Consider the following 16567-nt stretch of genomic DNA (forward strand, 5'->3'; position numbering starts at 1 on the left):
ATGCAAAAATTTCAATTTTGATTTTGTTATCAATTATCCTAAGGCACTTATTAGTATGACCATAAAATTGTTATCAATTACAATGATTTTAAGAAATATTTTTATTTATTTTGAGATGTCTAAAAACCAAAACTTAAAAAGATATAAAGTAATTTAGAGTTCAACTACAAAGTAACTAAAGTCTTAACAAGAGGTAAGTAAAAACTCTTATATTTTGAGAGAGAAAAAGGGGGTAATTATTTTTTCACTATGAAATACTCCTAATTTAAAACATCAAGTTACAATACACTCATAACACCCCTCCCATTTTAAGCACTAAATTAATTATTGTACTTATTTTCTCCGAAATTGATTAAAGTGGAGCCATTGCAAAAAAATATTTAGGTTATGTATTTAGATTAAATCCAAAAACCTTTTGAAGAGAATACGAAATAAATAAAGTACAAATGAATAAAGTGGATTTTTTTCTAGTTACATTCTTAAAATATCTCTCACACGTCACATATGTTTTTAATTAAATTCGTGTATATTACGGAAATTCAAGCGTGGATGAATAATTTTAAGGGTATAATTAAAAAGATAAAAAAAAATGAAAAGAAGTAGTGGTAAATGAAAGCATGTATACAAATTAAATGAAATAAAATGAAAGCAAGAGATGCATACCTAAGAGAGCACTTACGAGGCCACCTGCGCTAATCTCCAAAGACCACGAATCTTCACCTTTCCTAATTGCCGACACGGGCAACCTATTTGCAACAACCAAAAGCCTCTGTCTATTATTATTATTGCTATTATAACAACCTTCTCCTTTTCCAACAACATCTTCTTGCCTCTCACCACTTCTTAATAATGATGATACATTATTCTTCTCCTCCTTCTCCAAATATACAACTTCACTTCCATTGTTTTCTCTTCCACTTTTCCTCAGTTCTCTCTCTCTTAATAGCCTTTCTACACGCCCCGGTATATGATTTGAATCACCATTGTATGTATTCCCTGGCATATATGCTTTCTCCTTCTATCAACTAAATTAAAACACAACTTTACTCAATAATTATCTTAGTTAAATCAAATTCCCAAACATACTCAATAATAATCCACTTATCGCTACTAATTTCACTTCACAACTAGCAATACAATACAAGTGCAATATGATAAACAAAAAGTGAATTCAAATTTGACAAATTGTCCAAATTATATTTTCTTTTTACATTTTCATTTTTTTTTAAGTCTATTATTTTCTTTTTCATTTTAAGAAATAAAATTAAAATAAGATTTAACTGTAGATACTTTTAGTCCTTTTAATTTAATATATTCACAAATAATTCTTCTATTTTAAAAAGAAACTTTTCATATCTATATTTTTTACATTTATTGCAAATTTAATTCTAAAGTATAATTTTTCTCTTAAAAATAGTGACTTTAATCTAAAAAAATGGTGATTTTTTCTCTAAAATTTTTATAATTGGGACTATGAATCATTATTTTTAGACTAAAAAGATCATTTTATAGATTAAAATTTTAGTTTGATATCAAAACCGCAAGAAATATAAAAAACATAAACCTAAAAATTTAATTTTATAATAAACTATTTTCGTAAATTTAATAAAATAAAGTAACCAAAAATACAATTCAACCTTAAACAAATTTTACAATATGAAACATTGAAATGTTTTCACATGTAAACTTCGCTAAGAAAGAAAGTTTAAGAAGGAGAGAATAGCGTTAATAGTACTATTACCAAACGAATGAGGATGGGGATAAGCTCAATCTTTAGTAGTTGAAGTTTTTTTACGTTTTGAAGGTCATTGGGTTGCAAAGAAGGCAGAGAATTGGGAGAAGAGAGTTGAGAAGTAAAAATTGATGACAAAGAGAGGCACGGCATTAAAAATAAGGCAACCATAGAAATGAAGATCATAATATTAAATTGGTGGGTGGTGAGATAGAACAAGTTCACATGCAAATTATTATGTCACCTCGGAAATTAGGGGAAAGTTGAAGCAAAGACAAGTGTGGCCTCAAAAATAGGGAACTGGACTTGTTGTATGGTTTAGTGAGTCAATTTTTGGAAAGTGTTTTAACAGCTGGGTTGTTGTGAGAGAGACACTTCGCATGACTTGCAACGCTTTCAAGCCTCATTTCACTGCAATATCTGACTTTTCATATTCTTCATTTTTTCACTATATGTTTTTCCTCTATTATTACTTTTAAAGTACTTTGAATGAGTTAAGATTTTTTTATTTTTTTTATTTATTTTTTTTATTATTATAATTTTAAAGAGTTTTTTATGGTATAAAAATATTTTGACTCACCAAATTTTATATTATTATATTTTATATTTCTAAAATTTTGGTAATTGGCTCGTTGTACAATGGATGTGCAATTAATGACGAAAAAAACCTCAATTTGTTGAGTGATTGGCTGGGAGCTACTCAAGTTGACTCACATTAGACTTCTCTATTCTAATTTATAGTTTATTCTCTTTAAGTTGCAGGAAATGAATCTTCACGAACATTACCGACAAAAGTTTAGGAGATCAACATGAAAATTGGATAAATTAGGGATAACTTGGTGTTGTGCGAGCACGATTTCTCCCCCTTCAGACGTCTTTTCGTCGATCCGACTGTTGAAGACGAAGACCTGAATGTTGCAAATCTGTTGTCCAAATATCAGCTCGATCCAACGGTTAACGAATGCGCAATTGATGTTTTTCTGATACTTATTTAACAAAATCGGGAATGGAGTTACTCTTCTCTTTTCTCTTTTGGTGGTTTATCTTTCCTATCAAAATAGTCTATCTCTTCTTTACAGTAGATCCCAAAATCAACCAAAGCTCTTTGATACCATGTTAATAATGAAAAGAGGAAGAAAAGAGACAATCACTCTAGGGTTTCATAACATAGAATGAACCAAACTTGAGTTAATAGGATCACAATGAGTATATATACAGGAGAATAGAAATGTCTAAAATATTCTTACTACTAATATATAATAACATTATCTAACAAAATGGACATGACACAGATACATGGGGTTTCCCAACTTCGAGTGGAGAGTAACTCGAGGATTTTTGTTGACATGGTAATTAGAAAAATTGACAACATCAACGACGATTCAATGTTGGTTCATCGCATCCAAGATCTTTTTAGATTAGACTAGAAAGTTTAGAATAAACACACTTGGTGAGAAGACAACTAGAGTGATGATTGGCTAGCTAGCTATAGTATTTCATAGAGTTACTTTAATTTTCATGTTTTGGAGCCTCCTAGTGAGCTCTAAATATTTCTTTTTTTATAATAAGTTCAGAGTTTGCATACCAAGAAATATTTGTAAGATTTAATTTTCTTTTTTTTTAAATTTGGGCTTTGCCCTCTTTTTTCACCATAAAATAACGAAAAAAATGCAAAAAAATATAGATGTTTTAGTAAAGAAATGAATAATGTAGTTAATAATTTGATAAAAGTTATAATTTAATAATTTAATAATTTGATAAAATATAGATGGGGTAGGATGAATGGTTATGATAGGCAGTGAAGTTGCAATATTTATTGTTGAACACTTTGATACCTTATTAAAATAATTATTTTAAAATTTTGACTCATTATTTCATTATTTTTGTGAGTTTAAAGAAATGACTCAGGATTTCATAGACTCACTATTTTGTTAATTTTGAGAATTTTTTTTTAATATTTAAAAATATTTTATTTCTTAAAAAGAAATTTAAATCATTTTTTTCTCAAAAAATTTTATGAGAAAAATTTTAAAAACAATTCTCACTTCGAATTAAAAAATGTTTTAAAAAAAAACTTTAAATAAATTTTTATCGAATTTTTTTTTTGAAAAAGTGAATTTATAAGTCTCACTAAATTCACAAAATTTTAAAGGTTTTTAATATTGGTAACTTTCTATTTTTGAATCTTTTTAACTATAATTTTTTTAACTCCTCCAATAGGTGAGATTGAACCAATAATTAATTAACGAGATTATCAAAATCACAGCAATCCACGTATCCATAATAGAACGATGCAACATTGGTTAATGTCATGGTTATCTTTCAATTTCTCCAGAAATTTGTGAGCAACATCCTTTGGATTGGTGACGCTTCATTGGTTTGGCAACAACTTAAACAAAGATTTTCATTTGTTTTTCCCGGATTTACTTACTACCATTTAAACGGTGCATATAGAACATTTCCTCAATTATAATAGTCACAAATGATAACCCTGTACTTGTAATGTATTTTTATTTAAATATTAATGTGTTCCATACAAACATTCATAATTGTATGCTATAATTTTATTCATAACTTATGGTGTCAAAAAAAAAATCTATCAATTATTTAAATATTTATGTGCCTCCATATAAAAATTCATATTTGTGTAAAATTTAAACTATATAATAATTTTAATAAATAATACTATTCTATTGTCAATAATTTAAAATAATTTATTTATAAATATAAAATAAATAAACTAGCTAAATAAATAAAAGTACATTAGATTAATAAACAATTTATTTATTATAATTTTAAATTATTTATAAATAATTTAAGTTTTAAAATAATTAATATTTAAACTAAATAATTGAAACTAATTTATTTATTTTAAAATTAAATAAATATATTATATTAATAAATTTTAACTCAATAAAAAAATAAATTTCAAGTTAATCATTTAAAAATATTTAAAGCAGTAATTGATACAAAATTTATTTTTAATTAAAAATATCATTTTGCCATTTTACATTTTTAAACTAATTAAACTGTTCATTTTATCAAAACACTTTAATTAACTTAATCAATTAAAAACATTTTAATTAACTTAATAAACTATAAATTATCAACTAATTTTTCACAAAAGAGAGTCTTAATCTCCCGTCAAAATCGAAGGCACTTAATTGAGTTGTCTAAGGATTTTCTCTTGCATTTGGTTTTGATCTCTTTTCTCACATACTTTGATCACTCAAAGACACAACTGATGAGTGATGATTCCATCTAAAGGTATAAAGTATTGTTATTTTTCAAAGACAATCGCAAGAATGAGATGACTATTTAGATAGTTTCTTACAAGTAACCAAACGGGTATAGCAGAAAACCTATAGTTTTAAAATGGTTAGCAGAAAACCTTACTGACACTAAAATATTGCAGTTCAAATCCGTAATAAATGCGTCAAAAGTAGTAACCTAAGAAAAATATTGCAATTACACTGTGCAGCAATTCTTTGTTTTTTTAATCTATCAAATAAATGAAAGCAAGTGGAGATCGCATTATTGATATTGCAAGAGGTGTAGGATTCTACGTTAAACAGGTAGGGACCCGCAATGGCCACGTAATTGGGTCATTTCCCTCAGCTCCAAATTTATTATGAAACTACACATATAAAAAACACAATTTTTATATTCTCCAACTATATATTATTGAGTTAAAACACAATTTGTTTTCATCATGCAGTACGTCCCAAAGTATACTTCCGCAATCATGTGATTTTTCAGAATTAAAAGGTGGATAAAGTTGGCCCCACATGACTTTTATATTTGCAACTGAGACCACAAAAGTTTTAGTCCATAGTTAGCCCAAATTACTTGGTGAGAAATGACGTTAACATTGTACCGTTCTATTTGAGGCATCTTTATCATCTTTTTCTCGTTAGAGATGATAGGTGCATATTGTTTGATTTGAAATGTCTATGTTGAGATTTAAAGGCTGATGATGATGTTTATACTCCCTCTATAGTTACAGTTTTTTTAGATGTACCCTGACAGCTAATAAATATTTTAATGTTTTTCTAGAATTATTTATCTTTTTCTATCATCATTTATTATTTAATTTAATTTATTTATTTCTGAATAAAAACAAAAAAATTTATACAAATATAATAATTAAAAAAAACCGAAAGAGTATTAATTAATAACACAGATCAAATATTTGAAAAGGATATGTTTTATTTTGTCAAAGAGTTGCGTTTTATGTTTGACAAGTTCTCAAATGTAGAATGAGCATCACAATTCACAAATCAAGAAAAGAATTTCCTTAATGATTTCTCTTTGCAACTAAATCGTGTCTAACTAGCCATCTAAATAAATAGTTAGTTTTCGTACTATTCAATTCAATGGCAATTTTATGTGATGGTATACTTGATAAATAGTTTATTGTAGATTGATACTTTAAAATCATCTAAAACATGAATCGAAAATTGATATCACTTTCTAACAGTAAAAGTTTATAATTATCTTTGTTTTTAAGACTGAAATAATGATTCGATTGATGACAATTTGAGACATTCATGTTTATTTTCTTATTTTTACCAAATTACCACCTATTAAATAAATGTCTCAAACCTTACATAAAAGAAAATAGTAAACTTTTACTTTCAAATGTCAATATTGATCCTCTATAAAATTTAGAATGATTTTCAAGTATTAGTCCTCAATATCATAGTAGAACTTTCCTTCATTCAAAACAAAACAAGATTATAACCAAAGTCTAAAAGCAAGGAAAATAAAGAGTGCAACATTAACAAAAAAACAAGCAGTTTTTCCATATCTATGGTGTAACTGTCACCATCACAGGATTAGAAGTACAACTGAATTCAATCAAAACAAGAAAAACCACAAAATTTATCTATGGGAAAATAAAGAGAAAGAGGGAAAAGATAAAACTAACCGGGAAGATACAAAGGCGAGGATACTTCTTTGGCCTTGAAACTTGTGTATGTGTGTGAGGGAAAGGAGAGCATTGACAAAAAGATAACAACGAATGGAAGAGAGCATTTGTGAGACAAGCTGTATATCGAACAGGATTCTTTTGGCTTAAGCTATCTCTCAATTGGGGGTATTTGTTCCATCTTTTTTCATTCCTTTTCAAAAGCAAAATTTTTAGGATATCTTTCTATTATATTCTCTTTTATAACAAGTTCTTTTACTACTTAAAAAAAAATATTTTTAGAGATTAATTTTTCGGTCACTAAATGAAGAAAATCGATTACTAAATTTAATAGCGACTGATTTAGTGATTAATTTAAATCAGTATTAAACTGCTAGTCGCTAACTGTTGCGACTAAATCAACGACTGAATTTAGTGACCGAATTATGTGACTGAATTATGTGACCGATTTTTGAAGCTAATTAATGACTAAAGTTTGACACTAATTTAGCAACCACTTTTAACTTTATTTGAGATTGATTTTATTTGGTATATCTATTTATTTGCAATTAACTTTTTATTAATGTATATTATTTGATTTTATTAATATAATTTATTTATTAATTTAATATTTTTTATTTATTAAAAAATAAATAAACCAACACGTGGTATATCAAATAAATAAACCAACTGAATTTAGTGACCGAATTATGTGACTGAATTATGTGACCGATTTTTGAAGCTAATTAATGACTAAAGTTTGACACTAATTTAGCAACCACTTTTAACTTTATTTGAGATTGATTTTATTTGGTATATCTATTTATTTGCAATTAACTTTTTATTAATGTATATTATTTGATTTTATTAATATAATTTATTTATTAATTTAATATTTTTTATTTATTAAAAAATAAATAAACCAACACGTGGTTGCATCCCAACGATTGTAACTTCATATAAAAGAAAACAAATCATCTTTGTTAGTCTTACGACCTCCTAAAGATAAAATAGAGTACCTAAAAGTAAAATAAACTAAGACATTTTTGTATAAAAACAAAATATACGATATAGTAGATTTTTTCAAAACAACATATAGTAGAAAAATATCCAAATCTTTATCATTGTCGTTGACCCAAACAATACACGGTATGCACCAAGAAAAAGTAATACACCAATGGTCACAGTTTAATAAGCACATTCGCACAGTCTTTTATTTTACATATACTAGCTCTAGGGTAATGTAATTTATAGTTTTGTTTAAATATTTTAATATTGGTGAACATTGAGTTGTTAAAAAAAAAAGTTGAACATTGAGGTGTTAAAAAAAAAGTTGAGCACTGAGGTGAGGCTTTTAGTGGCTAATTAATTTTTAGATGAGATAAAGTAATAGAAAAATCAGAGGCCTTATAAAAATAAGTGACCTTTGCTGAACTTGGGAACAAACCTCATTCTCAAGGGAATTAAAAACACACGCACTCTTCACCATTGTGCTAAGGCAACTACTGATAAAATTTTATAAATACTAATAACAGACAATTTCTTTGCCCATGGGCTGCTGCCTTATACTTGGGCCTTCATATATCATATAATATTAATCTAGAATATATAAATAATTTTTTAAAAGTTACCAAATCAAATAAGATTATAGTAGTTCCTCAGTTTGATTAAGTGTGTACATTAAAAGATAAAATAAAATATTAATCAAATTTAAAAGTTATAATATAATTGGTTCAACTTTTAAGACCTGATCGATGTGCAAAATATAATAAAAACATAATATAATATAAAATAGGATAAAAATATAATAATAACAGAATAAACATTATCATATATTGTGTTTCATATACATGTAATAACATTTTATTTTGTCATATATTTAATATATATCTTATCTTGACAATATATAATATATATTATATTTAAATAAAAAATTATTATTATGAATAATTACATGTTAATGTTTTTTAAATTAATTTATTATATTTTAAATATTATAAATTAAAAATACTAAAAAAATAAATAAGTAATAAAATAATTTTATGTTTAAAATTATCAATTGATACTACTAAATAGACAATTTAATTTAAAAAAAAAATCATGAGTAACTAAATAATTTTATTTTATTTGTTATAATGTAGATAAAGATATGATATATATTATATGTAAATGACAAAAATACCCTTATGAACAAATTATATTTATTTTAAAATTTTAATTAATTTTCATATTTTATAATTTTGAATACTAATTTATTAAATTTATAATTTTGAATACTAATTTTATTTTATTTGTTATAATGTAGATAAAGATATGATATATATTATATGTAAATGACAAAAATACCCTTATGAACAAATTATATTTATTTTAAAATTTTAATTAATTTTCATATTTTATAATTTTGAATACTAATTTATTAAATTATATAAAAAAACAAAATAAATCATAAACATTTTTCAAATTAATTATTAATATTTCATTTTTAAATTTAATATTAAATTCTATTAATTATTTTTATATTTATATTTGATTAGATTTACATTTTTATATTTCAAATTATATATTTATAAATTATTTTTATATTTTTAATATTTCTATTTTAAATTATATTTTATAAAAGTAATTGAGAAAATTATTATTCTATTCTACTGATTTATATCCCATCTCATGTTAAAGATATAAATTTCAACTAAAGAGACATGATAGAATAGAGTTTTAGATGAACATAATTTTATGTTAGTTCATCAAACACTAGATTCAAACATGATATGATAACTTATTTTTATCATATCTCTTATTTTATCTATCAAATGAACCCTTAAAATACAATCTACACATAACATCACAAATAGTGTTGACTTCTTAAAAAAAACAAATTTAATTGCAATTTTACTCTTTTATTTATACTCATTTACGAAATTAGTCACCATATTTTAAAAGTCAACAATTTTGGTTCCTCCGTCTGATTTTTTAACTAAAAATGATGACGTCAAATGCTTTAAATAAAATGACATATAATACAATGATGTAATATGATTAACATTCATGAAATTTGAATAAAACGCTATAAAAACTGACTTTTAACTTTAGAAATTTTTCATATTTAAAATTTAATCAATCCATCTAAATGGTTCTATTTCATATAATTCATCATTTTTTTAGTTCAAAAATATGAAAGAGAGACCAAAATTGTCAGTTTTAAAATAGGGGGACCAATTCCGTAAATTGTTAATAATAATAATAATAAAAAGATCCAAACTGTAATTAAAAAAAAAATGTAACCTTAAACATCAATAGATATATAGAACAAAGGAAATAGTTCTTATGCAATTACTCTATACCATATATATAGTTGTATAACTGGTCCAGTGAGCAAGTGTAAGTAAGAACTTCAATTGATAGAGATGATAAAAGATTAAATGAGAGTTAAAACTATGCCATAACGCAATTGTTGAAGATCTTCATTCAAAATTCATCACTTTGTGCAGCCGTATTGTAGGAATAGTGAAACATGTAAGGGACGTCTTTGATATCAAGGTCATGCAACCCTCTATACAAAATCAGATTTATCTGAATGAAACTCCAATAAAAACATTTGACGGCTAAGCAAATGCGTTAGCTTTAAACATGAAAAATAAAAACTACTTCATTATTCTAATATACATTGCTTTTCACATAATATTTTCAATATATCACTTCCCAACAAGAAATGATACAGGAGAACAAAGGTACAGTTACAATTCAAAGATAGCTTCTTTGATGATACTACCTGAAATCGTAAAACAAAAAGATAAAAGTAACTAGTGAACCAGTAACAGAACAATCAACCTTGGAACACTGCACATTAATAAGTTTTAAGCACAATGTTCAACAAGCGAAAGTAGAGAGATTACAAACATTTGATACAAGTTTCGCTGAAGAATACCTGGGAAAGTTAACTTGATTCAAGGAGAAGTGGTAGAGCGGAATGGCTTGGCGTTGGATTTATATCTGATAAGATGTCAGAGTAAGAAAAATGCATAAAAAGAATTAGGAATTTAAGATTATTCTAAGTGTTGAGAAAAACCACCAAGTAAGAACATACCTCCTGATTCATTTTGGATCCAATCTTGTGTGCATACTAAAGCCTCTCGTGTACCTGGGTTCAATGAACTGCGAGAAGAATCCAGCACTCTTCCTACTGTGCTAAATGCCAATTCAGGTGCCAAAGTTGACATGGGAGTCCCGAGAACATCTCTTGCCATCATAGACAAAATTGGGTATCTTGGCATGTGGACTCTCCACCAGTTCAAAATGTTAAAATCAGAATTGCGAGGAAAGATTGGTTCCTCTAAATACTTGTCTAAGTCTGACACCATGGACTGACTCTGTGATGTCTCGTGAAGAAATCTGTCAAAGCCTTTTAGTCTATCCCTGGCAACACCACAACTTGTGCTTGGTAAGCTACTTCCAGGTAAGGCCGACCCTTGATCAACCATTGTTGAACAGATAGAATATGCATTAAAAAGTTCTTTGATACCATCTGAAACTTCTTTGATTCGTTCCAAAGCGGTGCTGCCATATATCAGGGAGTAGTAATACTCAACCAACTTCATTTTAAACCGGGGGTCTAGGACTGCGGCTAAAGCTAGCGCCAAACTGCACTTGCTCCAGTACTTATCAAATTTGGCTTTCATCTTCAAAGCCATGGGACTAAGAAAATTGTCGGAGCTTCTGCTCCAGTCAATCAGTTGAATATGAATGTCGCAGATCTCGGGGAAGAATATATTGGCAGTAGGAAATCTTTTGCCTGAGAAGATATTCATGATTTCAACAAGGAGTTTTAAATATCCAGCAACAGAATTTGCCCATTCCCACTCTTCGTCGGATAGAATTGAAGTGTAGGAGGGATCGTGTTCTTGGAAGACTGAAAAGGCTTTCCTGTATTCTAGTGCAGTTTCAAGCATGATATATGTAGACTTCCAGTGAAGTGGAAAATCAAGATATAAGGTCTTCTGAGAGTTGATCCCAGCACGTTGAGAAATTTCATTAAATTTTCCTTGCACTTCTTGTGAACTTTTAACATATCGGATGCTCTCTCGAATCTTTTGGATCACGTCATGCAACGCATCCATGGCATCTTGAACAATGGAACTTATGAGATGTGCTGCAGAGCGTACATCAAGTATTTGTCGAGTACTTAAGAAAGGCCTTTTCTCGGAAACTCTCTCTTTGATTCGTAGAGTGATGTCATCATCAACAGAACAATCATCAAGAGTCAATGCAAATAGTTTGCAGTCAATGTCCCATTCATCGAGACATTTGATAATCACTTCTGGAAGCAAGTCTTCAGTGTAAGAAGAGTCGAGTGTAAGAAAGTTCAAAATTTTCTTCCGCATTTTCCATTCCTCATCAATGTAATGTGCTGATAGACACAAATACGAAGAATTTTCTGTCGAATACCACATTTCAATAGACAGATTAATCCTACCACATAACTTGTTTATCATCTCATACACTTTCTCTTTCTCCCTCCTGTAGATTTCTAAACATGAAATCTCAATACCACTATTTGGCAAAAACTCAAAGAGAGGCTGGAGGTTCTTCACAAAGACCTTGAATCCTACTTGTTCAACCACGGTCACCGGGTATCCATGTAATATGATCATACGCGCGAGATCAAGTTGACTCCTCTCCTGATCAAATTTACCACTTACATAGTTAATCATTTCATCTTTCTTATGTTCCTGTTCAAACTTGACGAATGTTGGCTTTACATATTCTTCTTTCCTCGGACCTTCATCAAAACTAATGTTTGCTAGGCTGACAGTATTATCTTTTTTCCTTCTCTTTGCCGCAAGTAGTTGAGAAACATCAAAGTTTGATCTTTTAAGACACCGAATCAAGTGGTTTCTTAGATGAGTAGTTCCACTATTACTTGATCCACTAAGTCTCTTGTTACAATGAACGCAAACAGCATAACATATGTCAGCCTTTCTAATCCTTTCAAAGTGATTCCAGACAACAGATGTCAATCTCTTTGGTTTCTTAGCGCCTGAATCATTTGGTATTTCCATCACATAGGCTTGAGAATATAGTTAATCTGCATGCCATACAAAACAAAGTGACACGTCAAAACCCAAAAAATTACACGACAAATAATTCAAGTTTTTTTTAAAAAAAATCAGTAGCAAAGGATTGGACAAAGACGTAGTTGGATAAAGCTTAAATTTTAAGTTCATTCCGTAAAAATTACTGAAATTAGACTGGTAAAATTATAAGAGACTAAAAAGCTGATCCAGTTACATTACATCACTCAAAAGAAAGATTATAAATTGCAGTTGCAATTACATTATGATCTTTGAAATCATAAAAAAATTGGGAAAATATGACTAATGTGACTAGCCGTTGCCGACTACTATTGCAATTGAAGAGACTTGTGAAAACTTAATATTACATTTGCGGACAGAAATTTAAAACACTACTTAAAAGTGAAGATATCTAATTAAATCATAGTATAGTCCTTATATGGTAAAAACCATGAGTTTAAATCAGAACCTAGATATATCTTGACTCAAACTAAGTCAACCTTAAAGATGCCTAGACCCATACCCACAAATAAAACACAATAGCTAGAACCAAGGCTCAGGATATCCTTAGGTAAATCAAGTTAGCTAAATCCATGAATTGGATATATGGACATAATGCTTCTGATTATTCTAAGGCTGTAATTGTGGATCACATCATGGGCAACTTCAACCTCAATTTAATTAAAACCTTGCTAATTTTTCTACAGATAAAAAGAAATGAACAAGTAATTGAATAAAAACAACACATAAGTAACATTCCTAAATTATAGTACACAAACATTACTAACTCAATATTAAGGTCCCAGCTAATTGAAGCAACAAATAAATAAATTATTTAAAAAAACAAACAGAGGCTTGCCTATAATTTAAAACCAGGAACTGACAAGATTCATTACAAATTTTACATCTAAAAGGAACAAGTACCCCTATTATACACAACAAGAACAAAGAATAAAAATTTGTAACAACACTCTTTTTATACAATAGTTGCAATTTAAATAACTGTTTCAGTAGTTGTTGCAAATTTAACAATTAAATGATGAAATTGCAATAGAGAAAGTTGAATTGAAGAGAGAAAGAGAGCCTTACTTAGAGAGAAAGGGAGAGAGAGAGGAGGGAAGGTGGTTGAGGTGTTTGGGTCCGATCGGATGATCCGGTAGAAACGATAGGGTTTGGAGAGGTAGAAAGAGCGATACAAAGATGACCCGATTTTGGCGTGGAGGAATATGGGTTGGATCCGATTCCTATAGGGCTCATAATGTTGTTGATGAAATGTGAGGAGAGAAGAACGGGTCGGGTCTTCAGAAGCATGGGTTCCAGTAATTGGGTTTCGGTTATTGATTTTGGCTATAGATAATAAGATAGTTGCTTAATCATCGCTGACGACTATAGACCCCCTAATCTTCAAATTCACCCGTTTTCCAAATATTTGAATATGATAATATAAGTTATTGGATTCGCATCCGGTAGGTACATATATATAAATTATATGATTCTTTTTATCATATATTTCTTCTTTAATACTTAAATTTAAATCCTTCGTCTATTTTTACGTTTTTGGAGTTCAAAAACCCCATTCTTTCCTCCATTAGCATCATTAGCTATATTTTTCTTCATTGCAATGATAATATAGCTCTAAAAATCTCTTCATTGTCATTTTGTTCGTTAAAGTCTTTGAAGAACCGTACTGTGTGGTACCAAATCATGGGATTCGGTAAGTAGTTTTCAACCATCAAATTCACGCATCAGGTGGTATGTTTTTCAAAACATAACACTACCGGATTCACACATTCAGTAATCAGTAGTAGTTAAGGCAGTTAAGAATGGTTTGTTTTCTACATAATTGGGTTTTAATTTGTGTTGAATCTTTGTAGTTAGTTATGGTTAAGCCTAAAGCTGAATCAAAACATTTGTCGACACTTTATTTGAAATCTGAGCTTGCACCTGAACTTAACTTGAGTTTGCAGTTGAATTGAAACTTGAACCCGTACCTGACTTGAAACCCAAAGAAGCAGCAAATTTGAAACCAATGGTGAATGACATTGATGTTTGGATAAACTTTATTATTGATAGTAAGTATAGCTCCCGAGATGATTTGATTGTTTGGGTTCATCGTTAATCAACTAAGTTAGGATTTTAGTAGTAATTACAAAATCTGATCATGGTTCTAATTGACGAAAACAATTTTTTGTATTGAGTTACAAAAAGGGTGGTGTATGTAAAGGAACCAATAAAAAGTTGAAACACGAAGACACAAGATCTAGGAAATGTGAATGTTCATTCAGGTTGCATGGTTATTTTCTAACAACAAAATAATGAAATCTTAGTGTTGTGTCTGAAACACACAACCATGAGATGAATCAAAAGTTAGAAGGTTATCTCGTTGTTGGTCATTTAAATGAGGAAAAGAATGAACTTGTTGGTGAGATGACAAGGAACATTGTCCCACCAAAAAAATATTCTAATGACTTTGAAAGACAAAAGAATTGAAAGTGTGACAAAGCAAGTTTGTAATGCACGTCAAAGATACAAGAAAATTATAATGGGTTCGAGATTAGAAATGCAATATATGTTGAAATGCTTTGATGATCACACATATGTATACATATATAGAACGATTGATAATTTTGAAACTAAAACGCATGATATGTTTTAGGCTCATCTTGAATCAGTCAAGTTGTTTAAGACTTTTTTTATTGTATTGCTGGTGGACTCGACTTATAAAACAAATTAGTACTAAATTATGTTGTTTGAGATCATTGGTGTGACTTCAATAGAGATGATATATTTAGTTGGGTTTGCTTTTCTCAAATTTGAAAAGGAGGATAATTTCATTTGGGTCCTAGAGATATTTTTGTAATTTGTTGAAGTTTGAAGACAAGATTCTCAAGGTAATTGTGACTAACAGAGATATTGCATTGATGACTGTTGTTGCGATTTTTCCAACCTTTACTACTTTACTATGTCGATATCATATTACAAAAAATGCTAGAGCTAGATGCAAGTTGGATGTGAAGGTAAAGCTTTTGAAATTTGTAGATGTGAATGTGAAATAGGTCAAACTGATATATTATGGAACACCATAATGCATGCTTGGGATGTTGTAGTGGTATCTCCTTTAGATGATGTATATGTTGGTGTCGTTGTCGAGTTCAAAAAGGAGTGTGAAAAATTTATAAAATTTCTCGAATATGTCGAAAGTACCATATTGGATGTGGTGAAGGAGAAAATTGTAAGAGTATTGTAACAACCCTTTTTTTTTCCTTTAACAATACTAAAATTGAATTTCAAATATTAGAAAGAAATACCTTTGGATAAAATATTTAAGTTGTAACACAACGACAAAAGTCAACAATATTTAAAAGCAGCGGAATAGTTTTTGAAATAAAATTCCAAAGTATTTAAACATGAAAATACACCGAGGCTATGAGGCCTATCAGACATAACTCATACACCTGGGGTATTCTCGGCAGACACATGTACAAAAGCACTGCCCCAAGAATTTTAACTCCCCCACGTCACATCAAAAGTAGTACATGGACCCATCAAAATAAAAGTCTAGCTGACAATAAGAGGTATAGGTACAGTTTTCCAAATTGAAATAAATACATCCACAAAAGAAAGACAACTATCATCTATTCAACCATCTAATCTGATCATGTTCAATTCCTTCTGATCAAACAAATATTTCAAACTTTTATGGTCACTGAACATGGTGAATGTGCACCCATATAAATAGTGCCTCCAGATCTTCAATGCAAAAACAACCGCAGCAAGCTCCAAATCATGAGTAGGATAGTTTATCTCATGAATCTTCAATTGCCTTGAGGCATAAGCTACAACTTTCTTGTGTTG

At 28.8% G+C, this 16567-nt stretch overlaps 2 protein-coding genes across 6 annotated transcripts in view; both read right to left on the bottom strand.

The window, feature by feature from the left end:
- The window catches only part of LOC101492749 (alpha,alpha-trehalose-phosphate synthase [UDP-forming] 1-like), a 46038-nt gene extending 39170 nt beyond the window's left edge, over nt 1-6868 (bottom strand). For 2 of the 3 annotated variants that reach the window (XM_027330908.2, XM_004515546.4), the window contains exons 1-2: nt 6663-6868; nt 664-1025 (exon numbers count right to left, since the gene is read on the bottom strand). In XM_027330908.2, the coding sequence (XP_027186709.1) occupies nt 664-1003 (340 nt within the window). In that variant the 5' untranslated portion in view covers nt 1004-1025; nt 6663-6868. Of the gene's footprint in view, nt 1-663; nt 1026-1741; nt 2007-6662 lie in introns of those variants that run through there. The other variant, XM_012711880.3, reaches the window with a different exon arrangement.
- A 3054-nt stretch (nt 6869-9922) lies between these two features.
- LOC105851249 (zinc finger BED domain-containing protein RICESLEEPER 1-like) lies at nt 9923-14152 on the bottom strand. 3 transcript variants are annotated; one of them, XM_012711883.3, is made up of 4 exons: nt 13802-14152; nt 10729-12726; nt 10570-10634; nt 9923-10194 (listed from the first exon to the last, which is right to left on the bottom strand). In XM_012711883.3, exons 2-3 carry the CDS (start codon nt 12698-12700, stop codon nt 10579-10581), a joined length of 2028 nt encoding a protein of 675 aa, XP_012567337.1. In that variant the 5' UTR covers nt 12701-12726; nt 13802-14152; the 3' UTR covers nt 9923-10194; nt 10570-10578. The 3 variants fall into 3 exon arrangements, with proteins under 3 accessions (XP_012567337.1, XP_012567336.1, XP_012567335.1); XM_012711882.3 differs by having other exon boundaries at nt 9923-10413; XM_012711881.3 differs by having other exon boundaries at nt 9923-10634.
- Nucleotides 14153-16567: the final 2415 nt, after the last annotated feature.

The sequence above is a fragment of the Cicer arietinum genome, chromosome 7, assembly GCF_000331145.2.
Source record: "Cicer arietinum cultivar CDC Frontier isolate Library 1 chromosome 7, Cicar.CDCFrontier_v2.0, whole genome shotgun sequence".
In the NCBI taxonomy this organism is placed as follows: Eukaryota; Viridiplantae; Streptophyta; class Magnoliopsida; order Fabales; family Fabaceae; genus Cicer; species Cicer arietinum.

Bases quoted from the DNA above. Each gene is read 5' to 3' on its own strand.
- LOC105851249 (XM_012711883.3), bottom strand. From the start codon at position 12,700: ATGGAAATACCAAATGATTCAGGCGCTAAGAAACCAAAGAGATTGACA. The intron at 10,635-10,728 runs GTATGTTCTTAC...ACATCTTATCAG, and splicing joins GATCCAAAATGAATCAGGAG to ATATAAATCCAACGCCAAGC.